The following is a 21,167-nucleotide window of genomic DNA, read 5'->3' on the forward strand; positions in this document are numbered from 1 at the left end:
CCTTCTGTGGTTCAGACGAAGCTGTCCTTTTTGTTTTATTCGATGATTAGATTGAAAGCTCAAGAAAAGACATAAGAGAAGAGGGTTGTGGGAAAGGAAAGGCAGGAGCAGCATGGGGTGCTGACAATTTCCTGACTAAGCGACGTGAGCCGGTGCCCTGGCAACACGGAAACTGGCAAGCACCGCCTAGCAGAAGCTTCTGTGACCACCAAGATTTCTTGAGTCAGTTTTGAATTTGAAGGAAAGCGGTTTTGATTATTAGTGGAAAAGCTGCAGAATGGTCTCATGCGGCATAGGCTGCTGTCGGACGGAAAAGAAATAGGAGGCCTCAAGCCAAATAAAATGTTCAAACAGTAGGCATATTACAAAGTCATACAAGCGCGCGTGCCTACGAAAGAGTCAGCAACATTGATGCAACGGACAAGAAAAGCATAAGTGTCCAAGCTGAGAAAAGAAGCACAGGCAATCCAACGCCTTTTCCACCGCCTTTTCATCCTTTTGGTTGGGTCGCCCAATCCGATTCTTTGGGTATTTTATATCGACGCCGCCTGAATACCCCACAGTCTCATTAAGCGTGTCATAAGTCATTACTTCATCTGGTGTTTGGGGTCGTTCATTTGGCATGATCCAGCATTTGCTGATAGACATCCTCGGGGATCTTGGAGGCGTTGGCAACAACGAGGCTGATGATCTTCTTTGCCTGCAACGGAGACAGCGAGCGCAATATTTGATTCGGGCTGACATCAGGGGTTAGCTTGGACGTCAAGTCGGGGGTTGATCCGGAAGAAGCCTACCTGGGGCTGGCCAGAATCTGGTCCCTGATGATGACAAGTTGTGCCACGATGCAGAGAATGTTCAAGTGCGGGCCATAGGCGAAGAAAAAGTCCCACAGCTGCAGGACCTCTGGGAGGGGCGGGGTGCAAGCAGACATGGTCAGGAGGGAAGCAAAGGCGTAGATCTCGGCCTTGAGGCCCTTGGAGCGGAGGTACATGGACAGCTTGGGATCAACAATGTCGAGGCACGTGTCGACGAGAGCGAGGCCCTTGTGCACGCCTTCCATGGAGCCGCGGACGTAGCCAGGACACTCTGCGGTGATGAACTTGTGGAAAGCGACAAAGGCTTCGGCCTCGCTGTGAGCGCAGTAGAGAAAGGGGGCGGCGAGGACATTCATTCCTTGGACGTAGCCATCTTGGTCGGCCTGGTCGCCGGCTTGGGACTGGGAGCCTTCGGTGGCAGTGGTGCCGGTGAGGGAGCTGCGGGAGCGGAATGGCTGGTCGTCAGAGAGGGTCGGGGGCGACTGCCAGCCGTTGACGCGGGCCTCGTGGGCGTCGTGCAGTTTCCATGCGACGGCGTTGAGGACGCGGACCAAGGGAGGTTCCTTTACTTTTTTGCGAAAGAGCGGGTCGGTGGCCAGCGTGCGAAAGGTGTCGTTGCTTATCTTGGTGTAGGCTGGGGAAGCACCGTTGCGGACGAGGTCCAGGTATGCTTCGGCGCGGACGGGCTCGGCGTTGAGCAGGATCAGCCAGATGTAGATGCGCAGCTCGGACTGTTGGGTGGTCAGTTGGAGGAGCGGTGTTTGTGAGAAAAGTGGACGGCAGCAGGAGGTTGGACGCAGAACGCACCATGCCATCGGGGTTGGATGGAATTCCGCAGTCGAGAATGTGGAAGCGCAGATCCTTGAGGCCCTGTTGAATGTTGCCATCGGGAGGGCCCTCGAGCAGAAACCTGTCGAGGTTGGTCATGATGACGGCGAGATGGCGGAGGGCAATGCAGAGGGAGGACGCGCTGGGAGAGGTGTGGAGATGTCACTGACGCGCGCGCGGGTGTTTGGGCGCATTCGAGTGTTGTGGGCGGGAACCAGAGAGCCGGGGGGCGGGGAGCGGGAGCGTGGAGCTTGGGAGTTCCTTGGAAGGAGCGCGCTAGCCTTGGCGCGAGTTGGGAGAAGCTGCTGACCGCCCGCGAGAAAGTCAAAGACCACATCACCATTGTCGACGTCGCCGACTGCACGTGGGATCAGATGGACATCAGGCCAGGCCTCGATGAGACGCGACCCGCCAAGCTCGGGTTGCAACAGACCTGGAGGCCCTGCTGCGACGCGAAACAGCGTCGTCGCCTCTCTCTCGATTTTTTTTGCCTCTTGGCCGGCCAACTCTTGCAAGCGAGAGCCAAGGGGCGCACGGCGGACACGCGTTTAGGGGCGAGCAACGTCATCCCTGGACCTCTCCAATTTCAACACCGCAAGTCTGCATGTCCCAAAGTCCGCAGACCGCAGCACCCCCGAGCACATTGATAGTACCCAAGGTCGCTGGTCGCCTGCACCGGTGTGAATTGGCTCCAGCGGGATACCTGCCTAGCGCCGCCCGCTGCACGCAACGATGCCGTCTTTTCAAGAACAAACAAAAGAAACAAAGAAAATAAAGAAAATCGAGACGAACAATTGATGACGAGAATGTCGTCTTCAAGCCAAGCATCAGCCTCCGCGCGCCCGGCTTGCGGGTCCGCCGCACTCTTGCAAGACGACATCAGTGTCGCCGAGCACGCAAGACTCTCGACCGGCCATTGGACAGGCGCGGGCTGCCCACCACGGCGGATCCATCGTCAACCCTGCAAGAGGACAATCCAACGTCAACCTGACCCGTGCACTTGTGCATCCTTCTCAAATCTACTACCTAGACTCGTCTCTCCACCAAAACCATTCCCAGCTTAATTGGACCCTCTCCACTATGTGTCCTTCCCCCGTTAGTCAGCGCCACTCTCTTGCTCAAATGTCAACTCTCCATACACCACCCCCCTCTCCTCCTACTTATCTCCTCTTGCTTCTTCCCAGAGGCTTGTCACGCAATACCGCCCTCCTCTGACACAACCACGCCAGACCCTGTCCCAACCCCGGTTGCATCTCTCCACACCATCCAAGCATCCTCTTAAGCTTCTTTTCGGCGCCTTGGTCCCAAGACGGTGGCTGCGGATTGGCAAGGCTGGCACTACCATCCCATACCCTCGTACAGATCCGGTAATCGCCTTTGGCTGGTCCAGAACCCTGAACCCCCCAACATCTGTTTCCTGAGATCACCATTTTCCGCCGTCGAGCCCACCTGTCCGCCTGTAAATACGCCCGGCCTCCCGCCAGAGATCCATATCGAGATCCCTGCTCTCCTTTCCGACTCTCTGGTCCCGTCGCACACTATCCCAAGTCCAAGCTTTACGTTGTATCACCAAGCTTCTGCTCATGGCGCCTCCCGCCGCCAGCAAGGTCGGCCACGGCCTTGCTAAGATTCTCGGCATACAGCTCGACGAGACTGCTACTGCAAACGACAAGGTCACCCGCGGCGAGTCTGTCTTCTCCGTCGCCAGCGCCGATACCTTCATCGAAACAGAACCCACCGTCGCAGAGTGGTTTCGAAGCATCTTTCCCTCGGGCCGCGATGTTGGACAGTACTTCAAGCGCTTGTTTCCCTTTTTGACTTGGATCACTCACTACAACCTGCAATGGCTTTACGGAGACCTGGTTGCCGGTAAGCATCTCAAACCACTTCCTCGTGGCCAAATCTGACAGCTTCAGGTATCACCGTCGGCGCTGTCGTCGTTCCCCAAGGCATGGCTTACGCTAAGCTCGCAAACCTCGAAGTCTACTACGGACTGTACTCGTCATTCATGGGTGTCTTGGTTTACTGGTTCTTTGCTACTTCCAAGGATATTACTATTGGTGTACGTTTGCTCTTCCCCAACAATCGACTAGCGCTGACGAGATGATGTAGCCCGTCGCTGTCATGTCCACCGTCACTGGAGACATTGTCGCGCGCGCTGCCACCGAACTCCCCCAATACGAAGGCCATCAGATTGCATCCGCACTGGCAGTCGTTGCTGGTGGCATCGTCTGCTTCCTCGGACTGGCCCGCCTCGGATGGCTCGTCGACTTCATTTCGCTCACCGCCGTCTCCGCTTTTATGACGGGCTGCGCACTCAACATTGCCGTCGGTCAGGTTCCTGGCATGATGGGCATCACTGGCTTCTCTTCGCGTGACACCACCTACAAGGTCGTCATCAACGTGCTCAAGCATCTTGGGAGATCCGATTTGAACGCTGCCATGGGCCTGACTGCGCTCGTCCTGCTCTACATCATCCGATTTGTGTGCACCACGCTTGCCAAGAGGTTCCCTTCCAAGTCCAAGCTCTTCTTCTTCATGTCCACTCTGAGGACCGTATTCGTCATTCTCCTCTACACCATGATCAGCTGGCTCGTCAACCGCCACTCCCGCGACGACCCCAAGTTCAAGGTCCTCGGAACCGTCCCGCGAGGCTTCCAGCATGCTGCTGTGCCGACCATCAACTCCGAGATTTGCTCCTTCTTTGCGACCGACCTCCCCGCGACCGTCATCGTTCTCCTGATTGAGCACATTTCCATCTCCAAGTCGTTTGGACGTATCAACAACTACTCCATTGACCCCTCTCAAGAGCTGGTTGCCATTGGTGTCTCCAACCTCCTCGGTCCTTTCCTTGGCGGTTACGCCTCTACCGGATCTTTCTCGCGTACTGCCATCAAGTCCAAGGCCGGTGTCCGCACTCCTTTCGCTGGTGTCATTACCGCCATCGTCGTGCTTCTTGCCATTTATGCGCTGCCTGCCGTCTTCTTCTACATTCCCAATGCCACGCTCAGCGGTGTCATTATCCACGCAGTCATGGACCTCATCACCCCGCCTGACACTGTCTACCGCTTCTGGAGGATTTCGCCCCTCGAGGTTCCCATCTTCTTCGCCGGTGTCTTTGTCACCATCTTCAGCTCCATCGAGAACGGCATCTACACGACAATCTGTGTTTCGGCCGCAATGCTCCTCTTCCGCGTGTTCAAGGCTCGTGGTCGTTTCCTGGGCAGAGTCAAGGTCAAGTCCATCGAGGGCGAGCAACTGCTCAACGGCGAGCAAAAGTCCAAGTCCATTGAGGACATGCTCAAGCAAGGCTCGAGGCAGAGCGAGAACAACGAAGACTCGACCCGCGAGATCTTCCTTCCCATCGACCACCACGACGGATCCAACCCAGACTTGAATGTTCAGTCGCCCGCACCAGGAATCTTCATCTACCGCTTCAGCGAGGGCTTCAACTACCCGAACGCGAACCACTACTTGGACTACATGGTTGAGGTCATTTTCAAGGAGACCCAGCGCACCAACCCTCAGGCGTACGGCAGACCCGGAGACCGCCCCTGGAACGACCCGGGTCCGCGTCGCGGCAAAGAATTCGAAGCGGACAGCCGACCCACCCTCAAGGCTATTATCCTGGATTTCTCGTCTGTCAACAACGTCGACATTACGTCAGTGCAGCACCTCATCGACGTGCGCAACCAGCTCGATCGTTACGCTTCGCCCGAGACTGTAGAGTGGCACTTTGCTTGCATAAACAACCGGTGGACAAAGCGTGCTCTCGCATCGGCCGGCTTTGGATACCCCACGCCTGATTTGCAGTCTGGAGAGTCGTACGGCCACTGGAAGCCCATCTTCAGTGTGGCGGAAATTGGAGGCTCCGACAGCGCGGCCAACGCGGCGCATGTCGAGGAAGAGAGGACCATTGCCAGCCGCCGCGGAGACGAGGAACACGAGATTTCGACAGATCCTCGGACCTCGTCGGACGAGGAAGGCCAGGACAGCATCGACAAGAACTACAACAAGACGACCGTGTTGGGTCGCGAGCAGAAGCGGGTGCTGGTTGCCGGCGTCAATAGGCCACTCTTCCACGTCGACCTCACCAGCGCGCTGATTTCGGCAGTCCAAAACGTCGAGAGGAGACGGATACATCAGCCGGGCTACGGCGCCATCAACAAGCCCTCGGACTAATTGGTGCCGCATTGATCTTTCTTTTTTTAATCTTCATGACGCCTATTGCATCTTATGACCATATTATATCCACATTGTACAGCAGTGGTTGGGTTTGCTGTTCTCTTTGGGGGTGGGGGCTCTGCATTTGTCTCATGATGAGCGCATGATTCGCTTTGGACGGATGGATATCTGAGCGCTTTGGGTTAGAGATAGAGGAATGAATCAGCTTCGTCGTCTTTGTTCAATAATTTCTTCAACAACGTGAGTTTGAAACACTTGTGACGGGGATCAAACATGAGCAGCTGCGGCGACAGGACCAAAAGGGGCAAAGTGCCATCATTCGGTTGCGGCCGCTGAGAGCTGCAGCATTGTGCGGGCCGAGCGGAGCTGCAACCCAGACCAGACCACCACCTACGCGTATACGTAAGGTGGCCTTTATCAAACAACCGAACATTTTACTCGTCGTCCCTCGACCTTCCGCCAACCTCCTTGCGTCCGCCATACCCTTCACTCTTGGTCTGCCTGCTGCATGCATCACGGCGCCTGTCCTCTCCCTCGATACCCTCTGTAATTCTATAATTAGCCGATTGGCAGTTGAGTACAGGCAGCACTCGAGGCACGAAGCTCTGGTTCACACCTATCCAATCCCGACCAAACCACTTCGACCATATCTCATTGCCACACCACTCGTTCGAAACCACACGCACGCAGACCAGCCGCGCCTGATCCAAGGGTCCATTAGTCCCACCCCGCCCATCCCCGGCGAAACCACATCCCGACCTCCTGCATCACGACGACTTCGATACTACCCCGCGCCTCCACGGCACCCCCGAACTCACGCACACCATGCCGGCCAAGTCGCGCTTCACGCGGCTAGATGCCTTTACAAAGACGGTTGAGGATGCGCGCGTGCGCACGACGTCGGGCGGGCTGATTACCATCACCAGCGTGCTCATGATTCTGTGGCTCGTGTGGGGCGAGTGGGCAGACTACCGGCGGATCCAGGTCAAGCCGGAGCTGATTGTGGACAAGGGCAGAGGTGGGTTACAAGCACGCGTCAATTGACGGAGACAAGGAGGCAATTGGACTGACGGACAATGCTGCAGGCGAGAAGATGGAGATTCATATGAACATTTCGTTCCCGCGCGTACCTTGCGAGCTGCTCACTTTGGACGTCATGGACGTGTCTGGCGAAATCCAGACGGGCGTCATGCACGGAGTCAACAAGGTCAGGCTGTCGCCCGAAAACGAGGGCAGCCGCGTTCTGGAGAGCAAGGCGCTGGATCTGTAAGGCCTCCCCACTTCTAGCAGTCAAAGAGAGCCCAGGGTTGACCAAAATCGACAGCCACTCCGAGGAAGCCTCCCATATGGACCCCGATTACTGCGGCGAATGCTACGGCGCCCCCTCTCCCACCAACGCCATTAAGCCCGGCTGCTGTAACACGTGCGACGAGGTCCGCGACGCCTACGCCAGCATCTCATGGTCGTTTGGACGCGGCGAGAATGTTGAACAGTGCGAGCGCGAACACTACGCGGAGAAGCTCGACGCCCAGCGCAAGGAAGGCTGCCGCATCGAAGGCGGCATCCGGGTCAACAAGGTCGTGGGCAACTTCCACTTTGCCCCGGGCAAGAGCTTCAGCACCGGCAACATGCACGTCCACGACCTCGAAAACTACTTCAAGGACGAATTCGGCCACAGCTTCAGCCACAAGATCCACTCGCTGCGCTTCGGGCCCCAGCTGCCGGACGACGTGGTGGCCAAACTCGAGGCGTCGGGCAAGAGCGCGTCCAGTCTGTGGACCAACCACCACGTCAACCCCCTCGACGAGACGGAGCAGCGCACCGACGAAAAGGCTTTTAACTACATGTACTTTGTCAAGGTCGTCAGCACCGCCTACCTGCCGCTGGGCTGGGAGTCGCGCGCCGAGAAGACGGGTCTTTCGGGTCTCTTGCCTGACGGCAACAGCCTGCCCATTGGCAGCTATGGCCTCGGCGGCGAGGGCAGCATCGAGACGCATCAGTACAGCGTCACGAGCCACAAGCGCAGCTTGACGGGCGGTTCTGACGGCGAGGGCCACAAGGACAGACTGCACGCTCGCGGTGGTATCCCGGGTGTCTTTTTCTCATACGTAGGCTACCTCTTGTCTACCCTTGCACGTCCAAACGAACGCAACTAACGCACTCGCAGGACATCTCCCCCATGAAGGTCATCAACCGCGAAGCCCGCGCCAAGAGCTTCTCCGCCTTCCTGGTGGGCGTGTGCGCCGTCATTGGCGGCACGCTCACCGTCGCCGCAGCCGTCGACCGCGCGCTGTACGAGGGCGGCTCGCGGCTGAAGAAGCTGCACACGGGTTGAGTGGAACAATGCCGTCGTTGTCGTTGCGTTTGAGCTGTTGGATGCATATGAATGGCGGGGCGGCAGCGGCCGCCTCTTGTAGAGTTGTAGAAAAACGAAAAGAAATTTCACAAGTACGTATTGGTCAATCAAGAAATTTGAGGACGGAGTGAGAAAAGGACAGGCAAGATTTTTGGAGTCGACCGTCGACCCCACGGCCATGTCGCGTTGAGCGTGAGTTGAGGACGAGCATCGAGGCGTGTTGTGCAATACCTACTTTCCACGGAGACTCGAGAATCAGGAGGGGAGATCTCGGGCAGCAGAAGGGATGCGCCCAGGGAAAGTGGGAGCAGCAAAAGATGAAAGAAATCTGCAAGAAGGGGGCGTACGTAGGCGTTTTGTCTTGGGTCGAGTCTTTGTATCTACTTTGGCCCAATGGTTTGTTTGTATATAGCAGAGAAGAAGCAGTCGAAACTTCCTCTTCTGCCATTTCATTTTCATCGGCCTTTTCCTGTGGAGTTCTCGCTGCGTTGCCCTCTAGTGGTCTCCCATTTTTTGCCCATCGCGCCCAAGTAGCCATGCTCTTCTCGCGCGCCTCGTGCCAACCCGAGTGTCCAAGCCAGCGCGTCATCCCATCATGCAATGTCTGAAAGCATCCATCCACATTCGCATTGAATGTGCGAGCGAGCAAGCAAGCAATAATGGCGTCAGAAAAAGCAATCGCAGCCAAGTCGGCCGTCTCCGTGTTCTGGATGCAACGCAGACGACGCACGCCATGTAAGCAATACATGGAGTCAGTCGGCCGTCGATCCGCCCATCTGGTTCCTTGTGTAGCTTCGTTGGGTTGCGTCAACCCGCCAACTCTGATGTGCCGAGGAGCTGAACAACACGAGGTTGAGGTGGAAGCGTGGTAACGAGGGGAAGGGGGAAGAGGTGGTGGTGGGTGAGGTGCTCTGACGCCATGCGTGCGTGCTTGGTGCTCACTCGCCTGGCCAACCATACATACATCCAACATCTCGCGTCGTCAACGTTTTGTTCCTTATCCCCACTCACTGCCCATCCATTGCTGCTGCTACGCTCTTTTGCTTCTCTAGACTGTGCCTGTAAGAGAGTGGGTCAAGGTGGCTTGGCTGGCTGACTGGCTTCGTTTTCTTGCAGTTCTCCTCAAGTGTCCTTGTCTCTTGATCTCTTCTTTTGTTCCTTTTTCTCCCCATTTCCTCATTCTCTATCCATCTCTCATTTTTTTTTTTTTTTTTTTCGTCATACTTTTTGCCGTATCGATTGATCCGGTACCGCGTTTTTCCTGCTGTCCTCTTTAAACAAGACCAGCCAAGCCAGCCGACTGCGCATACCGAAGCTAGGGTGCACGCAATTGCGTCTTTTGTGTGTGTATCCAGCTACCTGTTTATAGGTTGGGATGGATGGAGATGATGGGCTCGAGATGCAGGCGGAGGAGTGAGTATCCAACCCAAGAGCAAAGCAGCGAGAAGTGAGTGGAACGCGGAAGGCAAAGGTAAGAAGAAAAGTGAGGATGAGCGAGAAAGGCAGGCTAGTAGGTAAGGAGGAGGTTCCGCCGCGTTTCTTCACTCGTCTCCCAGTATAGTCAACCTCCCTCCCTACTTTGTCTGTCTCATCCACTCAACTCTTTGCTTCCACCTCACCTATTAATTCTCTTATACCAATTGCAATCACACAACCTATGGGCGCAAAGGCAAAGTCTAAAGAGATATTCATGTCGTATACATAATACATACAAAGCGAAGCAGGTCCGTCATGTAAAGGTAGGTAAGGTAGGTAGATGGATGGCATGGTCGAAGGTAGGTAGATAAGTAACGCAGACACCGCAGTGTCAACGCCGCCGCTTCCCGTCCCCTTCTCTCTTTGCGCTCCCCTCCCTTCCTTTCCCGTGCTTCTTCGTCGCTTTCCAAATGCTTGCTCGTCCTCCAAAATGCGCTACTCTTCTGGCATGTCTCGCTCTCAATCGAACTTGGGGTCTCCAACGTTAAAAATGGCGTCTAACAAACCGACCAGAAACTCTCCTCGCTGACCTCGCGCACGCGGCCAGTCAAGCCCGAACCAAGCGGTGCAGAAATCTCATCGCCCCAGAGGTCGCCTTCTTCTTCATCGTCCTCCTCTTCAGCTTCGGCCTCGACAACGACCTCACCATCCGTTCCTGTCTCGCTTGTCGCCGGCGGACTAGGCGGTCCACAGTCGCCAGGAACTTGGACCGGCCGCCGCAGTAATTGTCACGCCGAGCTGATGGGCGTCTTGAGGCCGCCGCGCTCGTCAGCGTCGGCGTCTGCTGCATCCACTTCGACGTCGTGGTCATAGTCCTCCGCGTCCATTTCACCGTCGATTTCGACGTCGCTGGCGTCTTCAGCCTCGCCTTCGCCTTCACTCATCAGGAGCATGCCGTCGTCGTCGGGGTCAATGTCTATCGACGCCGATGCAGACGCATGGTGCGAGTGCAAGGGGTTGTGGGTGTAGCGGGAATAGGGGTGTCCAGAGGACGAGGAGGCCGCGGATTGGAAACCGCTATGGCTGAGGCCGGACATCGAGGACAAGCCAGCCTTCCACGACGGGACGCCAGAGTCGGACACGGAAAATGGCTGGTCGCGGTGCGGTTGTTGGGGAAGCTGGTCCGCCAGACGCGGCTTTTCGTCGACCCCCTTGAGCATCTCCCGACTGGAATCGAGCACGCGGATGGCGTACTGAAGCCACGACGCCTGAGACGCGCTGACGCTCAGCGTCCAGCGATACTCACGCAGGCGCGTACGGTAAAAGTCAGCCTCCTCCTTGCCCGGCGCCGTCGCCCAGAGTAAAGATCCAAAAGTTCCAATCAGCGTAAAGTTGATCTTGGACGCAAAGTACCAAAAGCTCTGCAGGTGCGCTGGAGTCAGCCGGTTGACAAAGTCCATGGCCGAGATGAGACGCGTCTTGGCCGCCGAACGACAGATGAAAAGGAGGTACGGATCCGAAGCGTCGGGGTCGAGCGACTGCACGATGCGTCGGTGCAGCGTGATTTCAGTCGCAAAGTAAGCCAGGTGCAAGGCGCCGGTTGCTGCGGGCGGTTTAGCGGGAAAGATGCCACGAAACGAGTCTGTCAGAGGCGGCGGGGTGGTATTACCAGTGTTGGTCGAGGAACGCGAGCTGCTCTGGCTGTCGATGCGTGTCGACGGCGGCAGTCTCGCGAACCACTCCTTCAGCTTGATCTGCACCGGCTTGGCGCGCTCCAGAATGAGGCGCGTCGAGTTCTTGCCGGCAGCTCGAAAGTCTTGGATGGCCGTTTGCGTGTAAAACGTGTCCATGACTTCGGCCATGATGGCCGTCAGGGTAATCATCTGCGCATACACATACGCCCCCTTTTCATCCTCGGCAGCCTCATCTTCGCCCCCTGCCCTGAGAACTTCGCCCGTCAACGAAGCCCCCTCTTCGCAAAAGTCCTCGTCTGTCAATGGCTCCACTGCCCAGTCGGCATTAAAGATGTGAGATGGCCTGCCATGGATCAATGAGCTCCACTTGTCTTGCATGTACAGTGCCCAGGCGATGCGTTTTCGCAGTCCACGTTCCCAGAGAGGAATAGACCAGTTGGTGCAGTCCAGATGCAGACCCAACTCCTGTCCAATGGCGACCAATTGAGTGGTCAAGCTCCATGCATCCGAGTCTGGGCGCTGGAGGAGCAACAGACCGGCTTGGATGGTGGACAGCTTTGGCCGATCCATGGCCTTGGGCATCCGCTGGTACGCCATGGCCTCTAGTCTGGCTACGTCAGGTTTTGGAAGCGAGGCCAGTCTCGAGTCGTGTGACCACCACTGCAATGCCAAGATGTAGATGCCGGCCAAGAGCGGCGGAGAGATTTGACGATCGGCATCCCGATGGCGCTGCATGAACAAGCTTTTTTGGATGACGGGAAAGCTGGGGTGGACAGTGCTGAAGTAAATGTCCATCAAGGTCGAGCCGTGGGGGGCCACGACAGCCTCGACGGCGTTCAGGGCTTCGGTCTCGTGGTCATAGTCTTGGGTGTTTTCGTCCGGCAGCATGATGAAATGTTCATGGCTGTCAACCTTGCGCAACACACCGAGGTCAATGGTGCTTTCGTTGCGGTGGTCGAACTGGGCGAGGCTGATGAGAAGCGGATCGAGAGGAGTGGTTGGACCAATGTAGCGGCTGTGCTGCTTTCGTTGGAGACCAAGGGTTTCTTGCAGAGTGTGGCCGGTCGTGTCCCTGACCTGGGGGGTGTGCGGCGAGAACCTCGTCCTGGGGGAGCGTTGGAGTGGTGTTGGAGGTTGTCTGGACAGCTCCCTATCAACCGACCTGTCGACGAGAGTCAGTACCACGCAGGACGAGTGGGGGCAGGGTAGGTTCTTTGTCGGTACCTTTTCTTGGACCCTTCCTCCTTTTGGGGTTCCTGGTTGATCTTTCGCTTCCGGGGCAGTGGGCTCTGGACAAAGGTGCAGTCCTGCTTGTGGAACTCGCACAAGACACACAGCAGGGCGCCGTCGTGGATGACGCAGCGGCTCTTGCGGCGGCGGCAGGCGTCACAGGGTCTCTCACGGCGCGAGCGGACGGCAGGAGTGATTTGGGCTTGAGACGAGTGCGGCTTTAGAGGGAACACGTTCTCTTTGCCGAGCATGGCAGGTTTTGATTTGGGACGGGCGGCAGCTATAGGCACAAGGTCTGATCGAGGCATGGCGGGCTGTATAGCTACGGCCGTCGACATGTCGTTTGTGGCGGAGATGACCAAGCTCCTACCTGATAGACAGATCTGGCGGGTGGACCTGTGGATGCAGGTTGGTTAGTGCCCGCTGAAAGGGTCGAGGGTCTGGCGGGCTGCGAACCAGTGGTTAACCAGTGACGTGAGTTGATCAGGCCGCCCGGGCTGATAAGGGATCTCGACGGACAAGGTCTGGGGGTTCGGATTGGGTTCAAAGTTGGGGTCGCGTGTGGAGTGGAGGAGCGTCTGGTAGGAGTATCTAAACGGGCTTATCGCGATGAGGTGGGTGTATCCAAAGAGGTAGGGATGCCGCGAGAGCACTGCCAACGCAGACAAGCCAACCACCACCTGGTCTGCAATGCTCAAGGGCCGTGGGAGAGGAAGATGAGAAAGTGGATGGTGCGTTCCGTCATTGAGAAAGAATAATGCAAAGCGGCGCGAGCAAGCAGGGGTAAGCAACAAGATGCTTCTGCTGCTGCTGTGCGTTGCTTTGCTTTGCTGGCAGGAGAGCCAAGAGAGCGGCGCGGGTGGTGATGATGGACGTCTGGTGGTGTTTTGCAGCGTTTCTGAAGTGGTAGATGTTAAGTTATAGATAAGAGATGGGTTTAGTGTAATAATGGGCAGCCTTGGCGTGGGCTTGGTCACGGTTACGTACTAGATATTCTCTTGAACCACAGCCCAAGCCCTCTGTTCCTGCCTTATCAGACAGCGTCCATTGGCCACGCTCGCTCTCTCCATTACATCGCCTATTACTCACAGACGACACCGCTCACCTTTTTTGACGTAACCCTTTCTCCTCCGCTTCTGCCCCGTCATCATTTCTGCCCTCCCGAGGTCCATCCGCGCCTTCACGTGACTTTCATCTCCATCGTATGCTTACCCTTTCGAGTCGACATGGCCATTGTCTCCTCTCACGCCCTTCTCGCCGTCGGATCCTCACCAGGTCTCCAACTCCATCTCGCGCTGTTGGCACGACCCGAGCTCCCATTAGCTAATTCTTTGCTCTTGAATTCCGCAATTGGGTAACACTGCATGCGCCATGGCGCGCCTGCCCCTGCGCCTCGTCCGCTTTCTAGAAAAGATACGCGCCCTCTCCCTCACCTTGGCAATCTGCTTGACCAAACCCATTTCCTGATGATTACCTAACTCGACTCCCGATCGTCCCGGTCCCAGCCGCTTGTTTGTCCGTTCCACCCGCCAGTCGCGTGCACTTTATACCCGTTCATCTCTTTCATGTACAACGCGCTTCGCGATCAAGACGCGACCACCTTCCTCACTCGTCATGTCGTCTGTGGCGTCGTGATTCAGCCACCAACGGTCTGATACGAAAGAGCCGCTGAGCTGCAGGCAGACTGCAGGCGGACAAACAACTGCCGCGTGATGAAACGCGAATCACACCGATCAAGCCGGCGTCCCTAAACCACCTCGACCACATCCGAAAGCCTAACTAACCGACTCGGCCATGGAGGGCCGCAGTCCGCTTCTATAAAACTTGCTCCTCACACACAGGTGGTCCCTGCACGCGAACAGTTTCCTGACAAGAGAGTCAAAGGGCGTTGTTTCACATGCCAGTCGACGACCAACGTCTGACGCGGACGGACTGCCGGCGCCGCCTTGGACGCAGCTCGGTCCGAACTATCCGTCCGACCCCGGCCCTGGTCTCGTCCATCACGCCGAACTACAAACGCACCCCGCCGACGACCAATTTCTGTTGCAGCTCGTCCTATTGGTTGAAAGAGCCAGGGTCCTCTGGCTTGTTTTCAACGACTACGAGGCGGATGGTGTGAAGGCGCGGGGAGTAAAAGGGGAGAATCGCGAAGAACTATACGAGGCGCTGATATACCATCCACTTCGTCGACTACCGGATGGAGCAACGACATGTTGTTCCACGGTATCAACACCACCTTGCTCACCTCGAACCTCTCCACCGCACTTATCCATCAAGGCCATCAATAATCTTCATCTCCAAATCAACACCAGATCACCTGCATCTTCACCATCTCGACTGACTTGCCTATTTCCCACCGGCCGCTTGGCACGCAGTACTCCTCTCCACCCATGTCCACCGATTCCAACCTTCCCTCTTCATCAATCCATCCCTACGACCAACCAAGCAGGCCGCCCGCTCGGCCCAGCCCAGCCCACATCCGCACCGCAAACTCAGCCTCCAACGGGGCCCCTTGGCACATGGCCCGACACGTCTCGGCGCAGGCCGCAGCTGCCGTTACTCTCCACGTGGGTGCCTGCCGAGAATCCAGTGACGTTATAGCGTCGCTTCTTACCCAATGCTCTTCCCCTATTAGTCACTCGTTTGATGTTTGCGGGAAAGATGCTTTTCGCCTGCCAGCTGATTCCTGTTCCAAGGCGCAGAGTTGCAGAGTATTGATGTCTACATGTCTGCGCTGTAGGTTTCTCATCCTGCAGTAAAGTTGCGGCCAGGCTGTGAACGCATGAGCTGCAGACAAGCGGTAGAAGCCTTCTGTGCTCTGCTGATCGATTTGGCCAGTCAGATACAGGGTGTGTGTGCTTCACAGTCAAATCTACTTGACAGCATAGGTGCTTTCTTTCCTGCGCTGTCCCTGATTCTCCTTTCATCCATGATGCCAGCATACCCTCCTCACTAACATCATCGAGCTTCGCACATCTCGCAACATCCCTCGCGCTCGCCAAAGCGATATGAAGATTCAGGGATGAAATGGCATGCACATCAGACGAAGGGAGCCGACTTTCTGGTAGCAGCTCCGTCGGATTTGACTTCTGGGTCGATCATGGACTCGCTGTGGCAAGTGCAGTCTAGAATGAAAGGTAAACCTCTCTACTCCCAATTCCTCAAGGCACTCGAATGTTGCGTGTTTCCCTTGCTTGAATTATGCTCTCTTGAAGAAAGTGAGCTCGGTCTCGATTCGTCTCCTCAACTTGTGTAAGGAAAAGAGGCCTGTTTTTGCGCACTTTAACCCTTCGAACATGTTTTTCAGACTCCCGATCTCAGTCCAGCCCAAGAGGATTACGCGGCTTTCCTCTTAAGCCATGTGTCGTTCCACTGGTAATGCCATTGCGGTCTGCGCCACCATACTAGCCCGAGCAGTGACCCAAAAATGAGTGGCGCATAAATATCCAGGTAACCCGACCATGGCCAATCCCAATAGGTAAATGCAACACCGGGATCAACAAAAACGTAAAAGAGGCCCATCATGATTATCCAGTAGACCACCGCTAACCAGTTGTTCCGCAACATGGCCATGACAAACTGCCAGAGAAACAGTAGTGGAAAGATCATGCCGACCACTTGTAAAGGCAACGGTGAATACTTGATTGAACAGGCTTCAAGGAGCCTATGGACCGGGTGAGAATTAGTTAGTGGGTTGCTTCATGCCTCTTGTCACTGAAACTCTCTCTTTGGAAATTTGATCATGGAAAAGGAAGGAAGGAAGAAACCTGGGAGAGCAAATGACCAGGAAAAATAAGAAGGGGGCACATACCCGAGCCCAAGCGTGGCGGTGATAGCACGCCACCACAAGCGACCCTTAGATACCATTTGTAGAACCCAGCGAAGAAACACGCCTAGGAGGAGCGGAAATAGAAAAGTACCAAAGGTCAACGGGACCGACACAGCCCAATAGGTTCTCAAGTCGAAGGCCTGGTTGCCGCCTCGAGTTGCAGTTCTTGTGATATTGACCCCAAGAGTTCTGTTTTGATTGTTTGGATCAATGTATGTTTGATTTGTCCAGGAAGAGGTTTCGGCATCCAGTTGGTTTATGTTCATGCCAAAGAATGACTGTGAGGTTTATGTCAATGTAAGCAACTTGCGGGACATCAATGCTGCCGGATCAGATCTCGAGACTCACCGAGACAAAAGACATTGGTATGTAAAGTCCTGCGAAGATGGCTAGTACCGTCGTCCATCGGTGTTGCTTCAATTCCAGTTGGTCTTTAGTGGTTTCACGAATGGTCCGGGTGTCACTGGCAAGAGTGTTAAGCTTAGTTCGGAAATATTTCAGATCTTTTGAAAAGTCCTTGATGGACTCGAGACGGTGCTGATGTTTATCTGCAACGGTACCAACAAAAACTCTGCTGAGATAAGCTTCTAGTCTTATGGCAGTCCGGATGTTTGTATTGCAGGTCGATCTCGCAAGCTGCACGCAGTTCTCTAGATGCAGCAGATGTTGTAATTTGCTTCCAGTTGGATTCTTGCGCCTATTAATTTTCTGCATCGAGGTTAGCCATTTAATGAAATGGATGGAACGAGTTCTTCCTGATTTGCTTGCCATTTGTTTGAGCTCCTCTGACGCTTTCAGCACAAATTTGACATAACTCTTCCTTATGTGGTCCGACGTATGTTGAACAATTTCCATTACCTGATCGTGCCATGTCTTGGCTTGACGCAAGCTCTCAAATACTTGTGGATTTTGAGCAAGCACCAGGATCTTGTACGAACGGTTCAATTGGTGGGAGAATATACAGACATTGAATTTTTCCGTTTTCGGGATTCTTGTAAAGGGCCTGAAGACATAGACAGCCAAATCTGTCACATATGCCTGAATCATTTCCGCCGTCGGATAGTCAAATGTGAAGAAATCTTGAAGTCCAGGTCGGCGATTTTGAGAAGGCAGATTTTCCTCCCACACTTAATTTCCAGGCTCGAGCTAGTCCAAAAGTCGCCTAATGTCAAGTATCTCGCTTGATAATAGGTTCCATCGGAGTGCTGCTTCCAGAATTGTAAGATGCCTTGCGGCATTAAGTGCGTTTTCGAGTTTGGCTTGGCTGTAGGGGTTCAATCTCTCCATGAATGTGAAGGTATCTTCAGTTCCCGTTGGTAGAGCAAAGAAGACTTCAAGGAGTTCAAAATCGGCTTGGTTGTTCTTTTGCAACACATTACCAAGAGAAATAAGACAATCGTACCACGTCAAGTTTTGCGGCGGTTCCGATGCAGTCTCCTCAGGGTGTTCAATGTAACCATAGTAAGATACGAGCGTGTGAAAGGCGCCTTTGTGAGGCCTATTCGCAATGTACTGCAAATAGCCGTCTGGGAATTTTCTCTTGGAGGCTGTCAGATTGCACTGATCATAAGGAGTGAGCGTCGCTACCTTGGAGAGCTTGCGTTCGTGTCGGTAGAGAGTTGCGTCGTGTGAGAAGCGCGACTTGATAATGTGGCGAATTGATTTCGGCCTCGAGCCGCTGTGGGCAAGGCCCATTTCCATCCGAGTCGTGTCTCGCCTTTGCGGTTGGTGGTTTCGCTGGATGGGAACATCGGCAGGTTTCCTTCTCATCATCATGAAATTTCGATCTGACCCTGAAGGAGGTTGACAATCAGTTGGAAGAGTGCGAGATCAAACAAGGCTGAGGACTATTCTTTGATCAGGCTTACGCTTCGTTGTCAGCTGGGAAAAATGGGGGCTGAAGATCTATGCCTAAATTTGAACGACTGCATGATGGTGTCACAAAGAAGCCACAGGGACTGCAGTAGAAGACGTGCTGAGGCTGAGAGGAGGATGAATGTTTTGACGGTTGACCTAGGCTTTCTTGTCGAAGTGGTCGGTTGTCATGTACTGTACAAATGTTGTCTGCCTGACGCCTTCAATACTGATTGAGGGAAGCGAGTAGTGGGTCACCAACAGCCCATCAAGTGACGCGGTGACTTTTGGAATGATTCTGCAAGGCATCCCGAGGGTTGCTGCCCCAAAAGGCAGCCCGCAACGCTTGCCTCATTCGGTAGATGCAATGCCTTGGTGCCCCAACGATAATCCAAGTATGGATTCTTGGAGATGCTGCTAGTCGGCGATGTCGGTTGATTTCTTCTCGGCTTCTTGTGGCATTCCGTCGTGGCGTTTCAGAGAATTGCGCTTCTTCGAAGGACGTTAGAATTGCCTCCCCGCGCTTCCTCAAAGTATATTGGTAAGTGAGATATCCATGCCCCGCCTACTTCCGCTGTCTTCCTGTTATCCTTGATCAGTCTGCACTTGCTCGGACTATCCGTCAAGCCTGTCCTCTCACAGCGCCTTGCTCTTCGGCCTCTTCTCATCCCAGCGGTAATACCAGTTCGGCTTGAGCCACCAACCCAGCCCCAACAGAAGCCAGAAAATGGGTCCGGCATATAGCCAGAACAAAGTCGCTGCTGACCAGTCCCAGAAAAACAGCCATCCAGGACAGGTGATACCTGTTAGAATGGCACTCATAACAAGCCAGTAGCCGATAGCTCCCCAATTTTTCCGCAGTATGGAACTCGAAAGCTGCCATAGGAAAATGAGACCGAAGATCCCCAGGCAAATCCAGGAGAGGGGGAAATAGGGCCCGAACATCACGCTGGCCTGGAGAAACCTTTGGGAACGTTAGGTCAGTAAACGATTTGGGAGATGGAGAATATCAAATCTAAATGAATGAGCAGAGGTTAAGAGAGGGATACTCACAGAAGCCCGATCAAAGCAGCAAATAGGCGCCACCACAATCGACTTTTGGACACCATTTGCAGTGACCAGCGCAGAAAGACGCCGCAGAGCAATGGAAAGAGAATGGTGCCGAACGTCAGCGGAACGGCAATGGCCCAGTATAAACTCAGACTGAAAGACCGGTTGCCGTTATCTTTTTCCATCGTCTCGTTTCTCCGAACGATGCTGTTGGTGTCTGGGTCTAGATATGTGTAATTTGTCCTCGAAATTTCCCAGGGTTGAGACTGATTGAGGTTCATGCCGAAGAAGGACTAGCAATAAAGGGCATTAGTAAATATTCGGTACCTTTTGAACAGGGGAAAAAAAGAAGAAGAAGACGGGGCTAATACATACTGTGACAAAAGACATGGGGATGTAAAGCCCAGCGAATAAGGTGAGCACTGTCGTCCGTCGCATCTGGACCAAGTCCAGCTGCTCCCTAGTCGTTCTACGAATTCGGTCAATATCGCTAATGAAACTTTCCATTTCTCCGACCAAATACTCCAGGTCGTCGGAGAGAGCCTCAATGGCATGAAGACGGTCTGCGTATTGCGTAGCGATTGGATCTTCCAGGCTTTCGCGCAGAAACTCAACCAACCGACCCAGGATTTCCATGTTGGCTTCACACGTCGACATTGCGGCTTTCAAGCAGTCTTTCAGGTGCAACATATGTTGCAATTTGCTGCCAGAGGGAAACAATCGGCCTTCAGTGTCCTTCGTCCAAGTTAGCTTATGTCCAAATGTCAATGTGATCGGCTTGCCATTTGGTTCCGCTCTTCTGAAGCCTTTCTGACAAACTTGATGTAGCTCTCCCGCATGTGTGATACTGCGACTGCCACGATTTCCATGAATTGTTGGTGCCATGCCTGGGCCTCGGACAGATCCGCAAAAGGTTGGGGGTTCTCTGCGACCACCAAGATCTTGCGCGATTGGGTTGATTGGCGGTAAAACAGACTGATGTTGAGTGTTTCAATCCTTGGAGCCCTTCCGTAAGGCCTGAAAACATAGACGCGGAGATCTGTCGCGAAGGATTCGATGGTATCCTCGGATGGGAAGCGGAACGTGAACATGTCCCGCTTGGTAATCAGCGGTCCGTACTCGGAACAGGCTTGTTGTGAAGGTAGCCTGGCTTTCCACGCCGTGTTATGAGGCTTTCTTGAGTCCAGAAGCTTGCTGATTTTGTCTATGTCTTTTGGGAACAGGTTCCATTCCAAGGTCGCTTCGAGGATGACCAATCGTCTTATGGTTTTGATCGCTTCGGCAAGACGAGTGTGGTTGGACGGCGAAAGCTTTTGCATGAAAGTGAAAGTCTCCTGGATCTTCTTTGGAGAGCCCCCGAAGATTAAGAGAAGGTCGAAATCGGACTCGGCATTCTTTTGCAGCAAGGTCCTGAAAGATTCAAAACACGAATACCACGTCAAGTCATTGGGAAGTTTTAAATCAGACAACCCAGAATGCTGTGTGTAGCCAAGGTAAGAAGCCAGCGATCCAAATGCACCCCTGTGTGGAGTTTTTGCAATGAACCGAAAGCTCTTGGCTAGTTTTTTGTAGTCTTCATCCTCTGGAAACTTTCCCATGTGCTGCGAAAAGTTGTCCGAAAATTTGCCCTTGGTTCTCAGTGATATTCGTGGCTTTTCATCGACAACAAACTCACCTGAAGGAGCGGATAGCGCAGACGGGAATCTTTGAGACTGGAAAGGCGCGAATAAGACGATTGGCGATCAACAGAAGCTGCTTGCGAGCTGCTGTCCAAAAGACCCATCTCCATTTCGGAAACTTGCAGCATGTCTTGTCTTAGCTGCTGTTGATTCCGATGAACAGCTTCTGAACCGGACCGTCTCATCATGGCTTCTTACGAAATTGAGCCCCATGGAAGGAATAAACTCGGA

The 21,167-nt window shown here is 54.3% G+C and overlaps 9 protein-coding genes across 9 annotated transcripts; 2 read left to right on the forward strand and 7 right to left on the reverse strand.

Annotated features, from left to right (window-relative positions):
• Nucleotides 1-613: 613 nt before the first annotated feature.
• BKA78DRAFT_258694 (rab-GTPase-TBC domain-containing protein) lies at nucleotides 614-1,742 on the reverse strand (the record flags this gene model as incomplete). Its single annotated transcript, XM_066885303.1, has 3 exons — nucleotides 614-737; nucleotides 795-1,546; nucleotides 1,623-1,742. The coding sequence occupies 3 exons, from the start codon at nucleotides 1,740-1,742 to the stop codon at nucleotides 614-616; spliced, it is 996 nt and encodes a 331-aa protein (XP_066739270.1).
• Nucleotides 1,743-3,107: 1,365 nt separating this feature from the next.
• BKA78DRAFT_53705 (sulfate permease) lies at nucleotides 3,108-5,943 on the forward strand. The gene is made up of 3 exons (XM_066893337.1): nucleotides 3,108-3,512; nucleotides 3,560-3,705; nucleotides 3,756-5,943. Exons 1-3 carry the CDS (start codon nucleotides 3,227-3,229, stop codon nucleotides 5,823-5,825), a joined length of 2,502 nt encoding a protein of 833 aa, XP_066739271.1. The 5' UTR covers nucleotides 3,108-3,226; the 3' UTR covers nucleotides 5,826-5,943.
• Nucleotides 5,944-6,498: 555 nt separating this feature from the next.
• Nucleotides 6,499-8,225, forward strand: BKA78DRAFT_53707 (COPII-coated vesicle membrane protein Erv46). The gene is made up of 4 exons (XM_066893338.1): nucleotides 6,499-6,846; nucleotides 6,914-7,094; nucleotides 7,153-7,936; nucleotides 7,996-8,225. The coding sequence occupies exons 1-4, from the start codon at nucleotides 6,654-6,656 to the stop codon at nucleotides 8,161-8,163; spliced, it is 1,326 nt and encodes a 441-aa protein (XP_066739272.1). The 5' UTR covers nucleotides 6,499-6,653; the 3' UTR covers nucleotides 8,164-8,225.
• Nucleotides 8,137-9,399, reverse strand: BKA78DRAFT_53749 (uncharacterized protein). The gene has a single exon (XM_066893340.1). It carries the CDS (start codon nucleotides 9,155-9,157, stop codon nucleotides 8,288-8,290), a length of 870 nt encoding a protein of 289 aa, XP_066739273.1. The 5' UTR covers nucleotides 9,158-9,399; the 3' UTR covers nucleotides 8,137-8,287.
• Nucleotides 9,400-10,388: 989 nt separating this feature from the next.
• On the reverse strand, nucleotides 10,389-12,862 carry BKA78DRAFT_258375 (fungal-specific transcription factor domain-containing protein; the record flags this gene model as incomplete). Its single annotated transcript, XM_066885276.1, has 3 exons — nucleotides 10,389-11,203; nucleotides 11,270-12,456; nucleotides 12,477-12,862. 3 exons carry the CDS (start codon nucleotides 12,860-12,862, stop codon nucleotides 10,389-10,391), a joined length of 2,388 nt encoding a protein of 795 aa, XP_066739274.1.
• A 1,967-nt stretch (nucleotides 12,863-14,829) lies between these two features.
• On the reverse strand, nucleotides 14,830-15,663 carry BKA78DRAFT_53792 (uncharacterized protein). Its single transcript, XM_066893342.1, has one exon. It carries the CDS (start codon nucleotides 15,464-15,466, stop codon nucleotides 15,017-15,019), a length of 450 nt encoding a protein of 149 aa, XP_066739275.1. The 5' UTR covers nucleotides 15,467-15,663; the 3' UTR covers nucleotides 14,830-15,016.
• A 745-nt stretch (nucleotides 15,664-16,408) lies between these two features.
• BKA78DRAFT_53790 (uncharacterized protein) lies at nucleotides 16,409-17,519 on the reverse strand. The gene has a single exon (XM_066893341.1). It carries the CDS (start codon nucleotides 17,398-17,400, stop codon nucleotides 16,684-16,686), a length of 717 nt encoding a protein of 238 aa, XP_066739276.1. The 5' UTR covers nucleotides 17,401-17,519; the 3' UTR covers nucleotides 16,409-16,683.
• BKA78DRAFT_300054 (uncharacterized protein) lies at nucleotides 17,500-18,126 on the reverse strand (the record flags this gene model as incomplete). Its single annotated transcript, XM_066887143.1, has 1 exon — nucleotides 17,500-18,126. One exon carries the CDS (start codon nucleotides 18,124-18,126, stop codon nucleotides 17,500-17,502), a length of 627 nt encoding a protein of 208 aa, XP_066739277.1.
• Nucleotides 18,127-18,797: 671 nt separating this feature from the next.
• BKA78DRAFT_53806 (uncharacterized protein) lies at nucleotides 18,798-20,987 on the reverse strand. The gene is made up of 4 exons (XM_066893343.1): nucleotides 20,040-20,987; nucleotides 19,633-19,992; nucleotides 19,261-19,550; nucleotides 18,798-19,171 (listed from the first exon to the last, which is right to left on the reverse strand). The coding sequence occupies exons 1-4, from the start codon at nucleotides 20,853-20,855 to the stop codon at nucleotides 18,844-18,846; spliced, it is 1,794 nt and encodes a 597-aa protein (XP_066739278.1). The 5' UTR covers nucleotides 20,856-20,987; the 3' UTR covers nucleotides 18,798-18,843.
• Nucleotides 20,988-21,167: the final 180 nt, after the last annotated feature.

Source organism: Phyllosticta capitalensis (genome assembly GCF_038381095.1).
Source record: "Phyllosticta capitalensis strain CBS 128856 chromosome Unknown BKA78scaffold_12, whole genome shotgun sequence".
NCBI lineage: Eukaryota > Fungi > Ascomycota > Dothideomycetes > Botryosphaeriales > Phyllostictaceae > Phyllosticta > Phyllosticta capitalensis.